We start from the raw sequence: 18266 nt of genomic DNA, 5'->3' as shown, positions 1-18266 counted from the left end.
TGCATGAAAGGACACTGGGAGCATATTCCCCATGGAGCAATACTTCCTTAGCCTACAGACAGGACGGAAGGCCTAGACCATACTCCCAATGACTTGACAGATTTTGATGATCCCTCTTGGAAGGCCTTACCTTCCCTGTGGAGTGTGTGGAGGAATGGGATGGGAGGGAGAGGGAACTGGGATGTAAAATAAGAAATAATAATAATAATAAAGATTCTTTTATTTGTCTTTCAGTATTTTGACCATCCATATTCGTGTATGGAACACCACATGTTTATTTTTCTTGGAGCTCACTGAGGTTATAGGAAGTTTCTATGGTGTCTACCAACATGATTAAGACTTTATTGAATAATAACAAAGAGGTTTAGATATGAAGATATTGTAGAAGGTACATCTCATAACCAATATTTGGAATTGAATGGACATATGTATTGTTTGTCCTTATTTTGTTTAAAAGATCCATTTATTGGTTCCCTAATAACATCACTATTACTTTGTTTAGAAACCGGTCCATTTTAGCAAACAATTCTAAAAACATCTTCAATTTTAACTGGAGTGACCTGCAGTTGTTGAGGAATCCTGGGTAAACAGTTGATGAAAATCCACTATTTTTGTTTTTAAAAAATACTCATTTTATACATAAAGAAATAATTAGTGTTTTAATCTTTCATCTTTCTTATACTTGGAAGGGCAGTCACCAGAAATCCCTTGACACTTAACTGAATTCAGCTCCTCTTTTGGCGGGTAGAGTCTCTTGTATGTTTAAACTGTCTTGAGAAAAGAGTCACTCTGTTCTGGTACCATGTAACAATTGCATTTGCTGCCTTTTATGCCCCTGAGTAGACTCTTCAAAGCTTAACCATAAACCAGCGTTTAAACACTACAGGAGGGTGATTTACTTGCTATTCCCAATTCTGTCCTGATTCCCCAAATTTCTGATATTTTCTCCCAGTTGTCCCTACAGGGATAAAAGAGAAGGACTCGGTGGGGATGACCTGCCTTCCAAAATACCAGACCTCCTTCCAAAGTCAGTGGCTGATCACAGTGGTGGCAAATTCAAGCTCTCTGTGATGTCACAATGAAACCTGACTTTCGTCATTCCTTCATTATAAGCAACACTCAGCGGTGTTTCTTCTGAAGCTGCTGTACAATAATTTCAGAAAGTTTGGCAGTATAAAGACTTTCAAAACGAGGGTCATGATTTTTGTGATTTGTTCATCTACAGAACCCAATAAAGATGTCTGTGTGCCCCCTAGTCCATATTTTGAGCAGTTTCTGACACTGTTCTAGTGACAACACTAGCTAAGCCTTTTCCTGAAGCCATCATTAGATGCAGATGTAGATAGTCCAGAAACAAATGGCAAAGGAATGGCATGGCTGTGTGAAGAGTGATTCAGATTTTTCCATGCTGCTAAGATGAGTGTGTCTTTATCAAGGTAACAGACACAACCAGAAATCACTCAGTTTTGATCTCCACTTCATACATCATACTAACAGAGTTGTCCTCCCTGCTGTCCGTGGCTGTGTAAACCACATATCACCAATATCATATTGGTCACATATCATGTTCATGCCTAGGGAATGGCTGGGTGGGCTACACAGCCTCCATATCCTCTGTCCCAGTCACATAAGACAGGTCAGCTGGGTGTCCTGGATATTCAATGATTCACTGATTAAGTGAGGGTGAGTGTTGCTGGCTGAGCATAGTGTGGCACACACCTATAATCATAGCCGTTGCAATCGGAGGCAAGAGGGTCACAAGTTCAACGTTAGTATGGGCTGCACAAACTAGTTCTGGCTGGCATGAACTATATCCTGGGATTCTGCCGCAAACAGACAAATAAATGAAGCAACACCCCAGACATGTCAATGGCATGGGGCATTGCTCTCCGGTGGGGCCTGTTGTACATATGCTTGTTGGTATGTTTATTTAATGGCTTTATTGACTAGTTCAGCAAAGTCTACCTTTTCTGACTGAATGCTGCCAATATGTGATTTTGATGTCATTTTATTTTTTCAGAGGATGTAGTCTCAGGTATAACAAAGTATAATAAAGTGTTACTAGCTGTCAGATATCACTGATGGCTATGGTTTTAACCAAAATCTTTTTTGTATAATATGTATGTTTATACCTGTGTGTGTGTATGGGTATATGTGTGAATGTGTGTGTACATATGTGTTTGTGCATGTTTGTGTACATGTGTGCATTAGCGCATGTTTTCATATGTGTGTATTTGTGCTTGTATGTATGTACATATGTGTATATGTCTATATTTGTGTCTGTGCATATGTTCATGCCTGTATATATATATAAAATATATACATATATATTATATATATATTACACACACATGCACACATACACATATGCACACAACTGGGAGCATGTGGAAGGCAAAGGATGACATCAAGATGTACTTCTCAATTGCCTTTCAATCTTACTTATTGTTCTGAGATATGATCTCTCACTGAACAGGCTGGCTAGCAAGCCCCCAGGATCCAGTTTTCTAACACTGGAGTTGCGGGTACATGCTGTTGCCCTGGCTGTGTATATGGGTGCTATAGGGACCTGAACTATCTTCCTCATTTTATTGCAGCAAGTCCTTTACTCCTGGAGTCATCTTCCTAGCCCTCAGCCAGCAGACTTTCCTAGTCAACTTCCTGGTTGGTCAGCAGCTATCCTATCACATCCAGCTCCAAAAGTTGCTATGTGGTTGTGCTAGTCCTAAAAAACATTCTAATCAGTGATCTCATCTAACTGAAGCCAGGTCCACAGAGAAAAAGATGCCCTTTTTTGAGATTGTCTTTGGCCTTCAGTGGTAGAATCTTGGCTATGGAGTAGGGCATGTGGGTCCTTGTTTTTCACCAACTAATTCACACAGACTGGTGCAGTATGGAGCTCCTAATGCCATGGTCTGTCAGGTTTATTATGGGATTTTGAGATATTCTTTGAACAGCTTTCTCAACTGCAGTAAGTTCTTTGATCTGTCCTTAGACATTTTAAATGATTGTCCTATGATTTTCAGCACCTTGGTAAACAACCTTGAGGTCAACGCTTCCCCTGCCCTTGTCCATTTAAACAATGCTTTGCCATGGGCTTTGGAGTTTCTAACTTAATTTTATAGCTTCAGTGGATTCAGTATCCTCATGGTCTTTTTGCTGGCCCTCTGTCTTCCTCTGGACACAGATGACTCATGTGTCACCGTGTCAGTTTCATTTTCCAACAATCATCACAACTGCCCAGTCCTCACGTTAAGGTCATTGTTGTCCACTGTTCACTGTGCAAAAGTCTCCATGCTGTATTAGCATTCTAGTTCTAATTATTCTAGATAAATTTTCTCTTCATATAAACAAACATTTATATTTGTCTATATTACCAAACATTTAAAAACATTTTATCTATAACTCCATATATTATGTAGGAAGCAAAAATTCTCATTGCCAACTTCTGTTATTTCTTAATATTATGTAAAACAAAAGATTGCTGAAAAAATTCACTTACTTGGTTGCACAACCTTCAAACATTCCAGTTTTGATGAAATACGGGCAAACGATGGTGCTTTTAACTTTAGATTTTTTTAGCATAGCTAATTCAATGAAGAGGGACTCGGCAAAGCCAAAGGCTGCAAATTTGCTTGAAGAATAATCTGAAATACAGTGAGAGGCCACAGTGATACAGCTTGGGAACTCGTCATGATGATTTAAAAATAATCCTCTTTTCTTTTTTCTGGCTTGTTCTTGAGGACAGAGTATGTCCACACTGTGTAGCCAATAAAAACACTGAAATCATTTCTATTTCTCTTAACCCAAGAATACCAACGAACCAATAGGTGTGTGCACACTATTTTTTATGTGTTTTTAAAAAGGAGAGTACCTTTCCCTGTCTGCCATTGTGAGGAGGAGTGCACTTGGTTTATGAGGAGGGTTGAATATTTTAGAGTTCTGTTTGGGGCAGGAAGAGCTACTCTGCATTCTGGAAGGGTCCCACTTCTGGGGGAATAGAAGGATATGTGGTAAATGGAAATACCCACCTGAGAGACTATTAGTGCCCACTAGTCCTGCAATGCTTGAAATACAGACCAGGTGACCATGGTCAGCCTTAATCATGGCAGGAAGGAAGGCCTTACATGTCTGGGAAATATAAACACATTAATCGATTAATTAATTATTTTCAGTATTCGGTAAAGCACTTGATGAACTTATTAATCCACTTAGTGAAGTTTTATTTAATGCTCATGGTGTGTTAAATTCTATGGATACACAAAAGTAGGAAGTATAGAGCTCTGTTCCTGTGGTTGGAGTTTATTATGGGCTCAGATACAGGAAATGGTATGTGTTTTCTTTTTTCTTTTGAAGTAAACTTTACTAATTTAACCAAATGAGATTTTTACACTCTGTTTTCTATAAATTGTAGTATTTTTTTTAAGTAGTCTGAGTTCTTTATAAAATTTTGACAATTTGCATTAAAATCAATCATACTTACCTTTCAGACTTTACTTTCGGGAATTAGGAGAAACGGAAGAAATTGCTAAAGGAAGATGAATTTAATGAAAGCTATGCACCTGCTGATAAGGATGCTTTGGAACTCCCAGGACTAACATGGTATGTGTTAGTAAACATTTATTTGGTATGCTTTGATAAACTTCATTCATTTTGTATGTTTTGGTAAGCTGCATTCATATACCTTTAAGCAATGTCCCCATGCCAAAAATACTGTTTTCTTTCCCTCATATAGTCTGTCAGGGAAGTGTCACGTTCTTTACTCAACCCCAATAACAGACTCCCTTTTTCTAGCCCTCATTCATAAGCAGTTTGTAAAAATCGTGAGAATAAGGAAGAGACTTATAGTATGCCGGGACATTTTCTTTAAAAGATTTCTAAAACTTGTGTATGTATAAATGTATGTATAAATGTATGTATGTATGTACGTAAGTAGTATAAATGTATGTATGTATGTATGTATGCATGTATGTATGTATTTAGTGTTTGTCTCCATGAATGTCCTCATTTACTTTCTATTGCTGTGATAAACATTATGACTAAAATCATAGCTTGTGGGGGATACTTACTCTTACAGTCTATATATAGCCCATAGGGAAAGAAGTAAGAGGAGGAACTCAAGGCAGGAGCCTGGATGCTGAGACTGGCACAGAGGCCATGAATGATTGCTACTTCGGGCTTGCTTCCAATAGCCCATTCTGTCTGCTTTCTTATATAACCCAGGGCTACCTGCTAAGGTGTGGCACTGGTCATTCACAGTGGGCTGAGCCCTCCCACATCAGTGATTATTTAAGAAAATGATCCACAGGTCAATCTGATGGGACATTGTCCCTATTGAAATTTCCTCTTCCCAGATATGTCTAGGTTGGGTCAAGTTGACAAAAACCAACCAGCACAGTGTGAGTGTGCATGTATACTGAGTGTGTGTATGTATACCACATGCACATGGATGTCCACAAAGGACAGAAATGGGTATATGATCCTATGGAATAGGCTATCTGATGTGGGTACTGGGAACCAACCCCAGATCTCCTGCAAGCAGCAAGTATTCATAACCACTGAGCTATCTCACTAGGACATTTTCTAACAAGCTCACTTGAGGATCAATACAGGTGTGAGTTCAGAGATCTTATTTCTGCGCTCCTTCATCACCAGGTAAGTCAGAGTTTCTCATGGCACCATTTTATCAGCGCTGACTCTGTGCTGGCTCAGTCAGACATGAGTTAAGTAAAACCCTGACATCTTCTGTTCACCACAGTTTCTACGAGACATGATTTTACCAATGTATTCTTTTCACATTGAAGTTTTTGAGGGGCAACCAAAGGTGCTCACCTAACAGAGAGAAGCCTCTGGACCAGAGCCAGCATCTTGGTTTCATGTTTTTCCTTTAACCTTGCTCTGTGGCTGCTGACCTAATGTCCAAGTCTCGGCATGGTAAATGACAATTGTGTTCTTTTCCCATTTCATGTCCACGAACAGTGGCAGCTAAAGGAGCTAGCTGTTTCTTATGGTTATGGCATCTTTCCCTTTAAATGATGAAAAACTGGTCATGACTGTACATTGGTTGGAAATGGTAAGAGCTGGTCATTGTCATTCAGCTCAAAAGCTTGGAGCTTCTGAGTTCTGTAGGTATTGTCTATGTGACCATCCACTAGATCCTGTGAAATGCACGGTCTGGAGGCCCAGGTCGAGGTCTCACTGTGGCGCCAGTTTATATCTGAAAGCTTATGCAATTTTCAAGAAAAGAAAGTGAATACAAGAGTTGAAGGTATGAGTCAGCGCCACTTGGAGGTAGAAACTCACTGCACCGAGGCAGAGAAAGCTCCCAGGTGTAAATGAGAGAGGGTTTTATGTTTATGCTAAGCAGCCAACCACCAGTGGGACAATGTGAGCCACTCTCAAAAGTTCAATCATTTTCAGAGATTTATGTTGTGCTGCGGTTGGATTTGCTGCTCTTTTTCTGTATTTTCAGCTGAAGATAAAAAGGCTGGGTATTTATAAGAGCCCTCACCCCTTATCCACAGAGGATGCATTTCCAGACTTGTATTAATGCCAAAACCTTGGAGAATATTAAAGCATATGTATGGGATATATTTCCCTATGCATAGCTACATGCCTATAATAAAATTTAATTCATAAATTAAGCAAGTAGACAAATAACAGTGACTAATAATAAGCCAGAACAATTATAATAATGTACCTGACAAAATTATATCAATGTGATCTCTCTGCTCAAAATATCTTAGTGTATTATGTATACTAGCAACTTTAACAAATTATTTTTTTTCTTACTAAAGGAAATGCTTCATCCTCTCTTTATCATATAAAAATTGACAACATCTCCAACCTTGTACTTTGAGGATATTATTAGTAAAATAAAAGTTGCTTGAGCACAAGCTGAGTAGTACCATAGAGTTGTCCTTGAGAGGATGACCAAGTGATTGATGGGTGGGTGGAAGGTACATATTTTGGATACATTGAAAAAGAAATGACTCCCTGGGTTAGAATTATATGTCTAAGATCTTACCATGCCACTCAGAATAGGCACATAATTTGAAGCTTAAGTACTCTTAAGTCTAGAATGTTCCATGTTATATATTCAAATGGTAGTTGAGCAAGGTTAACAGAAACTGAGAAGCAGAACTGTAATTAAGAAGGGGTACCATGGGAGAGCCTGTTTGGGACTGTCCCCATATTGGTAGAGGCTTTTTAGAGGATATTTTGAAGATAACTTTATCATAGAAATATATAATCAATACTCTTTATATGGGTATTATTGAAGCAAAGAAAAAGTACAGAGAAGTGTTCACTTAGCAATCATTTGTCTTAAATCATTAAAGAGGAATTTTTTTTTTAACTTTGTGAAGTAACTTTGTATCTGCTTGTGTATGTGTGTGGGGTATGTGTGTGTGTGTGCATGTGTAGAAGTACATGTGTATGTGTGTTGTGTGTTGTATATACATAGAACTAGAGGTTGATATTATGCTTCGTTTGAGATTGCTCACTGCCTAACGTATTGAGGTAGTCTCATCGTTGAACTCAGAGCTCACCAATTTGATTTATATAGCTAAGTAGCATGCTGCAGAGATCTCCTGTCTCTGACTCTCATGTACTAGGATTAGAGGCTGGCTGCCAGGCTTACTCAGAATTTATGCAGGGTCTGGGTCTCTGCTTTCCATGCTTGGAAAGCAAGTGCTTTTACCCACTGAGCTATCTCCTTAGCCCATGGAATATTTTTAATAACAGGGAATTAATAAGAGATTATATTGGATACAGATTTTATTATCTATATTAAATGTATAAACAAATCAAAATTGTTTTATAAACTGCTATATGTTTTCCTCAATTTTTTCATATGTAGGTTGTAATGTAAAGAATCATCAAATTCACTTGATTTTATTTTATTGCATTAGCTAAGGCTTTCTTTGAATGATCTTACTAAGTGTTTCCATACTGGTTTATAGGTTCAAAACTTATTCCTGTTTTCATGGAATATGTATTCATTCACACAAAAAGTGATTACTACTAAAAACAAAGTTGGTCATGTTGCACTTCTGATAACATTATGAATTGTTTGGACTTAAGTATGTGGATTATCTTGTACAAGTGTTAAGCTTAACCTCTTTTGACAACCTTTTAGCATCACCAGGATGCAAACTGTCAACTTTAATGACTTGAAGATTTAGAAGTTATATTAGTTGGGTAATTAGATAAGAATCTCAACCGTAGTATTTTAAAAGAAGTAAAAATTCATACTATGACTAGACCTCAGACCTTAGTAGGCTCCCAGACTTTAGCACACCTGACTGTCTCATAGAAATTCCACTCTGCCAAAATGAAAAGACCTGATCCATCAAAGTCCACAGAGTTCTGGGAAAATCTCTAAACATACTAAGCTTGCGTTTGGGCTTCTGTAGTTACACATCTGGCTAATTGTTATTGTTAACATGTCAACCCAGAACACTTTTTTTTTTGTTCTTGAAAGCTCATTCTGAGAAAGGCTTGGTGCTACATCAGGATTCTGAACACCCAGTGTAGTTGCGGCCAGTCAATAGACTTTGTATTAGTTGAAACCCATGTCTGAGCAGTCTTCTCTGCTGGATACCACAGAACAGGTAAATATAAATATTGAGTCATCAAGCACAGTTTTCACTTTTTAAAGGAACTTTTAATTGAGACAGTGAATTCAATGTTGCATATACCTTATCTTTTAATGGACAAAAAGATTAATTGCTGAAGTCACACTGAAAGATAAAAATAGTGTTTTTTAGTTATACTGCTTAAAACTGAACTCAAACTAGTGATCATGGAGGAGTAGAGTCTGACCAGGTCTTGAGGAATATTGGTTACTAGACTCCATGCTAAAATTCAAGGACCCTTGAATGGTATAGTATTTATGTATAATTATCCTTTTGAAAATTTAAACGTCTGTTATTTATAATGCACAATTCAATATAAATGTTATCTATATATTATTTTTATACTCTACTATTTAGGTAATAATAGCGAGAAAGTATTTATACATGTTCATGCCAGATACAACATCCTGTTTTAAATATTTTCAGTTAGTGCTTAATTGACTCTGTAGATATTGACAGACAGTAAAGGGCTAGAATATGGAATCAGTGAGGGATACTTAGCTCTTCATCCCCACCAATCAAGTTTCAAGTGGTACCATATGAGGATGCAGACAGAGAACACTTTTATAGCCAAAGACACTTAGAGATGTCCCTAAGAATTTGGAGTTAGGCAACCAGTAAAAACTAATACCTGTTAGGTAGAGAAGAGCCTGGTGAGGATGGGACTTACACCAGATGTCAATAGGAAACCACCAGATGCTATATTTATAGACAAATGACTGAACATTGCTTGGGATTTTTATACACACTACTAGAAATGAGAGAGAGAGACTTACCCAGAAATGAGAGAGGGCATTGACAAGAAATGATCTTTCCACCATGTGATCTGGAATATCAAGGAAAGGCTTCCCTGTAACAACACCTGCATTATTAATGAGAATGGTGACGTCACCAACTTCTTCTTTAACCTGGCCAGAAATGAGAGAGAATTGACATCGATTGAAGTACTGAACTTTTGACATTAACTTTCCTATGTCATATTTTCCCTCATTTTGCTCAATGCACTTTGTAGAATGCACACTGTGTCAATCAATGACAGATAAAGGCAGTCCTAAGATTAAATTTTCTGGTGACGCTGTAGCCATATTTGCTTGGTTAAGAAGACTAAAATGTACCCACTACTATGAAATCACTTAGTAATGTGTCCTTCAGAACACAGCTCCATCATTCAATCATACTTGACTACAATTTTGTTAAAACTATTTATTGCTATTGTTTCTCATAAGGAAATTCAGCCTTGTTTTGATATGGATTTCCCTGATGGCTAAGGATGTTGAACACTTTCTTAAGTGTCTTTCAGCCATTTTAGATTCCTCCATTGAGATTTCTCTATTTAGTTCTGTACCCCATTTTTTAAATTGGGTTATTTGGTGTTTTGGTGACTAGCTTCTTGAGTTCTTTGTATATTTTGGAAATTAGCCCTCTGTCAGATATAGGTTTGCTGAAGATCTTTTCCCATTCTGTGGGCTGCCATTTTGTCTTGTGGACTGTGTCCTTACAAAAGCTTCTCAGTTTCAGGAGGTCCCATTTATTAATTATTGATCTCAGTGTCTGTGCTACTGGTGTTATGTTAAGGAAGTGGTCTCCTGTACCAGTTTGTTCAAGGGTACCTCCCACTTTCTCATCTAAGAGACTTAGTGTGGTTGGATTTACGTTGAGGTCTTTGGTCCATTTGGATTTAAGTTTTGTACATGGTGATAGATATGGCTCTATCTGTAGTCTTCTACACACCATCACCCTGTTGTACCAGCATCATTTGTTAAAGTTGCTTTCTTTTTTCCATTGTATATTTTTAGCTGCTGTGTCAAAAATCAGGTGTTCACAGGCATGTGGATTAATATCAGGGTTTTCAATTCCATTCCATTGGTTTTCCTGTCTATTTTTGTGCCAATACCAAGCTGTTTTCAGGACTATAGCTCTATAGTAGAGCTTGAAGTTAGGGATGGTGATACCTCCTGAAGTTCCTTTATTGTACAGGGTTGTTTTGGCTATCCTGGGTCTTTTGTTTTTCATATGAAGTTGAATATTGTTCTTTCAAGATCTATGAAGAATTGAGCTGGGATTTTGATGGGGATTATATTGAATCTTTAGATTGCCTTTGGCAAGATTATGATTTTTACTATGGTTATTCTACCTATCCAAGAGCAAGGGAGATATTTCCATTTTCTGGTATCTTCTTTAATTTCTTTCTTGAGAGACCAAAAGTTCTTACTATACAGGTCTTTCGCTTGTTTGGTTAGTGTTAGCCCCAAGATATTTTATGTTGTTTGTGTCTATTGTGAAGGGTGGTGTTTCTCTGAATTCTTTCCCAGTCCCTGTATGGTCTGTATATAGTAGGGTTACTGATTTTTTTTTGAGTTAATCTTATATCTTGTCGCCTTGCTGAAGGTGTGTTTATCAGCTGCAGGAGTTCCCTGATAGAGTGTTTTGGGTCACTTATGTAAGCTATCATATCATATGCAAATAGTGGAAGTTTGACTTCTTCTTTTCCAATTTGTATCCCATTGATCTCCTTTTGTTGTCTTATTGCTCTAGCTAGAACTTCAAGTGCAATATTGAAGAGATATGGAGAGAGTGGACAACCTTGTCTTGTCCCTGATTTTAGAGAATCACATTGAGTTTCTCTCCATTCAATTTGATGTTGGTTGTTGCTTTGTTGTATATTTCTTTTATTGTATTTGGGTATGTTCCTGTTATCCCTGATCTCTCCAAGACATTTATCATAAAGGGGTGTTGGATTTTGCCAAAGGTTTTTTTTCAGCATCTAATGAGATGAGCATATGGTTTTTCTTTTTCAGTTTGCTTATATGGTAGATTACATTGATAGATTTTCATATGTTGAACCATCCCTGCATCCCTAGGATGAAGACTACTTGGTCATGGTGGATGATTTTTTTGATGTGTTTTTGGATTTGATTTGCCAGTATTTTGTTGAGTACTTTTGCATCAGTGTTCATGAGGGATATTGGTCTGTAGTTTTCTTTCTTAGTGTGTCTTTGTGTGGCTTGAGTACTAAGGTAATTGTAGCATCATAAAAAGAGTTTAGCAATGACTCGTCTGCTTCTATTGTGTGAAACAATTTGAAGAGTATTGGTATTAGCTCTTCTTTGAATTTCTGGTAGAATTCTGTACTGAAGCCATCTGGCCCTTAGCTTTTTCTGGTTGGGAGACTTTTGATGACTGCTTCTAATTCATTAGGGGTTATAGGTCTAGTTGCAAATCAAAACACCTCTGAGATACCATCTTACTCTTGTCAGAATGGCTAAAATAAAAAAAAAATATCAATGATAGTTTATGCTGGAGAGGATGTGGAGAAAGGGAACACTCCTCCACTGATAGTGGGAGTGCAAACTCCTATAGCCACTTTGAAAATCAGTATGGTGGTTCCTCAAGAAAATGACAATCAGTTTCCAAGAAGATTCAGCAATTCCACTTTTAGGCATATACCCAAAAGGTGCACTTTTGTGCAACAAAGACATCTGTTCAACTATGTTCATAGCAGCATTATTTGCAATAGCCAGAACCTGGACGCAACCTAGATATCCCTGGACTGAAGAATATATAAAGAAAATGTGGTACATTTACAAAATGGAGTACTATTTAGCAGGGGAAAAAACATGGAATCTTGAAATTCTCAGGCAAATGGATGGAATGAGAAGAAACCACTCTTGAGTGAGGTATGGCAATCATAAAAAGACAAAAATGGTATGCACTCACTCATATATGGATTTTAGATATAGAACAAATAATCACTAGCTTGCAATCCATACTGCCAGAGAAGCTAGGAAACAAGGAGGACCCTAAGGGAGGCATATATGGTCCCTTATAGAAGGGAGAAGGTACAAGATCTCCTGAGCAAATAGGGAGCAGGCAGGGGAGGAGAAAAAGAAATTAGGAGAAAGAGAAGGGGAGAAGAGGAGGGGAGAGGAGAAAATGAGGAGCAGGAAAATTGAGTTGGGGGAAGAATAGAAAGAACTAGAAAAGAGATATAATAATAGAGGGAGCCATTATAGGTTTAAAGAGAAATCTCTCACTAGAGAAATGTCCAGAGACCTACAAGGATGACCCCAACTAACAATCTAAGTAATAGTGGAGAGGCTACCTTAAATGCTCTTCCTCGATAATGAGATAATGAGATTGATGACTACCTTATATGCCATCCTAGTGCCCTCATCCAGTAGCTAATGGAAGCAGAAGCAGACAGCCACTGAGCCAAATGCTTGGAATCCAGTTGCAAAGAGGGAGAAGTGATGAGCAAAGGGGTCAAGACCAGACTGGAGAAACCCACAGAAACAGCTGACCTGAACAAGGGGGAGCTAATGGACCCCATAATGATACCTGGGAAGCCAGCATGAGACCCACCCAGACCCCCTGAATGCAGGTCTCAGTTAGAAGTCCTGGGAAGTCTATGGTGCCTCTGGCAATGAAGCAGGATGTATCCCTCAGGCAGGAACGGACATCAGAAGCCCATTCCCCATGGAGGGATACTCCCTTAGCCTAGAGACATGCGGGAGGGACTAGGCCCTACCCCAAATTATTTGACAGACTTTGACGATCGCTCTGACGATCGCTCATTTAAGGCCTCACCCTCCCTGGGGAGTGGATGTGGGATGAGATGGGGGTCTGCTGGGGGCATGGGAGGGTGGGAGGGAGAAGGAACAGGGATCGCTATGTAAAATAAGAAAAATATTTATTAAAAATAAATGTTAAAGAATCAGCAATTTAAAAGTAATCCTATGATCAATTACGCTAATATGATTTCCTCCAGAAGATGGCCTGCTATATAGGGCAGTAATCCTCTCTCTCTGTGTGTCTCTATCTCTCTTCTTCTCCCTCCCTCTATCTCTCTTTCTTTCTTTATTCTTTGATACTGAGGATTGAACCCTGGGTCTACTCCCAAGCTGCTTTGCCAGCCCTCTTTTTCCTGTGATGCTTCCCTTCGTTGCTTAGATGGATGTTGTTCTTGCTCTGTCATCCAGAGCGGGCCCGTTCCTGGGATCCTCTCACGGTTGTTTCCCGGGTATTGGGCTGGTGGCCCACAGGCCCAGTGCAGCCCGTTTCCCACTTGCTTCATCTCCTTGCTCCGTTCCCCCCCCCCCCCCCCGCTGGTCTTTAGTGACGATGGAGTGTGAGGACTCTCTGCCTGTGTATCTCTGAGCATTTTCCTTCTCGTAGCCAGGGCTTACTGTCAGTCTGTGGATACCTGATGATTAATTCTTTCAGCATCATTTCCTTGACTCCTGTTTGACTAGACCAAGTCAGTACTTGGAATGAAGACACTGCATACAATGATGTGTTTGATCCAATGCCCAGAGACTTCAGTGATTGTCAGGACCATCTATGGAATGCATTCCTTATTGCCACATGTTCAGAGAGCTCAGAGCATTTTTATTGTCCTAGAGACATTTAGTTCACTGGCTACTGGCTACAGGCTGCCTGGGCCTTGGTGGTGAATGGCTCTTCTCTAAATAACAATAGGCTTGGGCCCAGACAGCTTCACACTCATCCTGAAGGCAGAGAGTACATGCAGTTATGGAGTGCCTTTGGGATTAGGAGAAGTAATTGCTATTTGCCCTTTATACATGGTAATAGGAGTTCTCTGCGGTTAACCCCTCCTTTGGTTGATTACTTAAGTTTGGAGGTATGAAATAAACAGGGCATCAGTATGGACTGAATCTGCTCTCCTGACAACTATCCTGTGTTTCTCTCTCTTAATTCTCTTAGCTAGCCTTTCACTCATCCACACTTCCTGACTGGGGTATGGACCCAGGGCTGCTTGGCTGGTTCTGATTGCAGCCCCACAGAAATGGCCTGTAATCTAAATGCTATCTTCTACTGGTGCTGTTACAAGCTCTCATCTCTTCCCTCCCACATAACCCACTTCACTTGCTTACATAACCCAGTAAACGCATGAGTCCTGTTGGGAACATAGCATGTTCCAGGAAACACTAAGCAAACTTTCTCTTTCCTACCATGTTGAGTCAGAGTATAACTGTGTAAGTCACAGTAACAAAGCTGAAACAGTTTAAGTAATGACTATATCCTGAATCAAATCTTTTGGCAGATACAGCTACTCTTTCCTTCCTCCAGACAAGAAGCATTGTCTACTCTGACTCTTCTAATTCTTGGTTCATGCTATAAGTTAAACCTACCAGTTGGAGGCTTTGGAAACATTGTTGATATAGGTAAAGAGAGGTGGGTTATTAAAGGGAGCTTTAATGATGGTGATTTGGTGATGGGATGATGACTGGGTGGTGGAGAAAGGTAGGACTTAGTCTGTGAGAGACTATGGACATCTTGCTTGTTTAGTGGGACAATGAATGTAAATAAGGGCTCAGTCCTAGACCAGGGAGGGATGCCTGGTCAAAAATGGGGAGAAGGAGGTGAAATCTTTTGTGTAAAATCTGTAACATCTTAGGGAATGAATGGTCACTCAGGTCACTCCAAGAGTAAGTCCCCCCTCTGAGGGACACTGCAACAAGAGGAGAAATGTCTAGATTATGGGATTTAATGTTTGAGAAGACATTTATGAAGGCACTATTTTAGCTCATGGGTGAGAAAATAGGCTATGGGAAATTAAGAACCTTCCAAAAGACTCACTGCTGAGAGAACCTTGATTCACATGCAAGCTGAAGGCACATATGATACCTGCTTTTACATAAATTCACTCTTCTTCATGACCAAGATTATAGCCTCATTTCGCCCAGAACTCACAATCTTCCTGCCTCAACCTTCTCGATGCAGCAATTATGAGCATGTGTGTAGTGTTTGACTGTATTTGTTAACTTTGCATGCTGGGATTGAAAATTCTTGCTTCCTCTGCCTGTGGAAAGCTAATTACTGTGCCCTTTGGAACGCTGCCTGCTGAGTGTGAGCTCATTTCAAGGCTGAGGCTGATATCTTGCATTTGTTAACATCTTACAGATAAAGCATTGGGCTTCCCAGTACTTAATAACTGCCTACAATTAAGCCAAAACCAAGATAGAGTTGTAAACTTAGAAGAAGCTTACATGTAAGAGAGTGTCAAAGAAGGGACATTTCAGATATATTCCAATGGCAAATATTGTCAAATTTTTAGGGTGTTTTCCTACTGGACACAAGGAAATTTTAACCAGAACAGAATCCTTTGTAGGGGGGTTGGGGTGGTGGTGTAGCAGACGATGGTGCTTTTTAGCATAGAGGAAGGTTGGGAGATGTTCTCATTGTTTATTTACAGTTCGATGACAACGCTCATGTGATAAAGTAACAGGGCTTCTAGGATCACTTAAGGTCTGTAAATTTCCTTCAGTTCTCCCTCCCTCCATTTCACCACTGGCAAAGTATCCAAAGGATAGTTCCTGTTTCATTGTGAAGTTTACATACAATCAGAGACAGAAGCAAAGACCTCCCAGCCACCCTGAGCTGGATAGTGCCTGGTTCTGAGACATGAGCCCCTGAAAAAAACAGATTACATTAAGTTCACTCCAAATGCATTCTGCAGGGAGCTCTTCCTACCAAGTTCATTTCCTTTTTTGTAAAATGAGGACAAATCTTGATTTCCCATGTTCTGTACCAAAATGGATGCAGGGAACTATGATGCCCAGGTTGTTGGTATCTACCAGTGAGTTACAAACACACAAATCCTGTGGGTCCCCAAAGAAAGAGGAAGAAGAAAGCAAAGAAGTATTGAGAGGTTTGGAAAATATCACTGTGTGAGAACTCAATAATTAATATTTAATAAATCAAAAAATGAATTCTGCAAATAGAAATTGGATTGCAAAGAAATCTCTTGGAGATTCTGTGATCAAACGATATGTGCCTTGTGGCTTCCAGCTATGATTCTATCTCTTGCCAGGTTCTACCTGGTGATCTTGGGTGAGTTGTATGTTCAGTGCTCTTTGGCTTTAACATCTTTTTTTTTTTAACAGGAATGGTGGTAACAACATACATTTCCAAAGGTTGAGGTGCGGGGATTAACTGAGTTATTAGGTGCACAAATCGCTTAAAATTGTAATCTTCAACCAGCTTTGTGACTGTGGCTAGAGCCAGTACATTACCCCTTTTGAGAAAGTCTTATAAGACCAACTGTTTCCCTTAATAGGATTCCCATGGTCTAGTAGCCATGGTCTAGTCATCGACTAGAATACCAAGATGTCCTTACGACACATAGCCCTTTGAAATGATGGCGATTATCCAGTTACTAAATGTGCCTGCTCTTTCCTGTGGAAATAATAAAGATGTCTGCCCTCAGTTTCCCTTCTTCTTGATCCCTGCCACATTGCTATTTCCATTGGTGGTTCCCTGTGTGCTGTTCACTCTGTGTCTGCCAAAGGGGACTTGGGTAAAGTGGAACACCCCACCTGAAGTTAGACAATACCGGTAGGTAATCTGTGAGAAGAACTTTGTACACTGAGTGCTTACCCCCTCTTACTCCATATACTATGCTCAACAATCATAATATGTCAATAGACTTGCCATAAGATGGGATGGGATTTCAGTGTCATGAAAGTCACGAAGCAATAGGAAGTTAAAGCTGCATATGATCTTGCCAACCACTAGTGTTTCATTTCACGGGTGTGGAAACAAGGGTGTAGAAAGCTAAGTAGCTTGGTAAAAGTTGCACAACTAAAGCAGAAGAGCTGGGGTTTGACAAAGTGTCTAGCAACCAAGGATGTTGTGTGATTCACTAAGCAAAGTTGACAGGTAGGATGGGCTCTGAAGTGGGTGAGTTACTAAGCAAGTGAATCGGATAGTACTCTGCTCTGAAGCGGGACCAAACCCTACTACGTTTTGGGCTATGCTTGCTGCTTTTTGGAGGCCATGAAGTCATGTTTAAGACCAAGAGAATTAAACTGAAAGGACACAACACTCTTTGGGAGAACCTATAACAAATCACTCCCTCCGGTATTAGCAAAAGGCAGGCTAGAGGCAATTTTCTCAGAACCAAAGCAAAAGACAGCAATAAGCTCACCTGGTCGGCGACCCTGTACACCTCTTTCCTGTTGCTGCAGTCACACTTGTAGGCAAAGACTTTCACATCTCCTTTCTCTTTGGCCAATCTACATGTTTCCATGTTGCCTTCTTGATTAATATCCCAGAGAACTAAAATGGCCCCATGGCTGGCGAAATGCATGGCCAGAAGCCTTCCAAGTCCACTTCCAGCTCCTGTTATAAGTACGATCTCTCCAGAAACATCCTTTTTCCTTTTAGGAATGATCTTGAAGACTACAGATTCTAAAAAGTAATATAGAAATTTTCCAAAAAACACGGCTGTGTCTGCCAGTGCATTCATGATGACTGATTGAAGAAAGTGCTGACCTCCTAAGGAGAAAAGCAGCTGAAAGAAAAGTCTGTTTCCATACAACAACTGCAGTGCACACATCACTGAGTACAAGGGTTTTATATTTGAGACATTGGTTTCAACTTATGTGCCTTAGCAGAAGCTGTCACAACTGCTGAGTTGTAAATTGTATAAACGATGACTCTGAGAACATTTAGTGTTAACAAGAAACATGTTACTTTGTAGGATTTTCTTTTTCAGCTAATCTGGTTGATAGGTAGGCCATAGGTGGTAAGAATAACTTTGGAGTTATCCTTTGTCCCCACTCATGAATCCTTTTGTGACTCACTCAGCCTTACATAAGTAAA

The 18266-nt window shown here is 39.5% G+C and overlaps 1 protein-coding gene across 1 annotated transcript in view; it reads right to left on the bottom strand.

Moving 5' to 3' along the window:
• Positions 1 to 17938, bottom strand: part of Sdr16c5 (short chain dehydrogenase/reductase family 16C member 5) — a 31972-nt gene extending 14034 nt beyond the window's left edge. Inside the window, exons 1-4 of the mRNA XM_051197521.1 lie at positions 17590 to 17938; positions 9416 to 9547; positions 4032 to 4131; positions 3503 to 3647 (exon numbers count right to left, since the gene is read on the bottom strand). Coding sequence (XP_051053478.1) covers positions 3503 to 3647; positions 4032 to 4131; positions 9416 to 9547; positions 17590 to 17910 — 698 coding nt within the window. The 5' untranslated portion in view covers positions 17911 to 17938. The remainder of the gene's footprint in view (positions 1 to 3502; positions 3648 to 4031; positions 4132 to 9415; positions 9548 to 17589) is intronic.
• Between the last annotated feature and the right edge of the window lie 328 nt (positions 17939 to 18266).

The sequence above is a fragment of the Phodopus roborovskii genome, unplaced genomic scaffold (assembly GCF_943737965.1).
Source record: "Phodopus roborovskii unplaced genomic scaffold, PHOROB, whole genome shotgun sequence".
Taxonomy (NCBI): domain Eukaryota; kingdom Metazoa; phylum Chordata; class Mammalia; order Rodentia; family Cricetidae; genus Phodopus; species Phodopus roborovskii.
The sequence above is the reverse complement of the archived record's forward strand: the minus strand, read 5'-3'. Positions and strand labels throughout refer to the sequence as shown.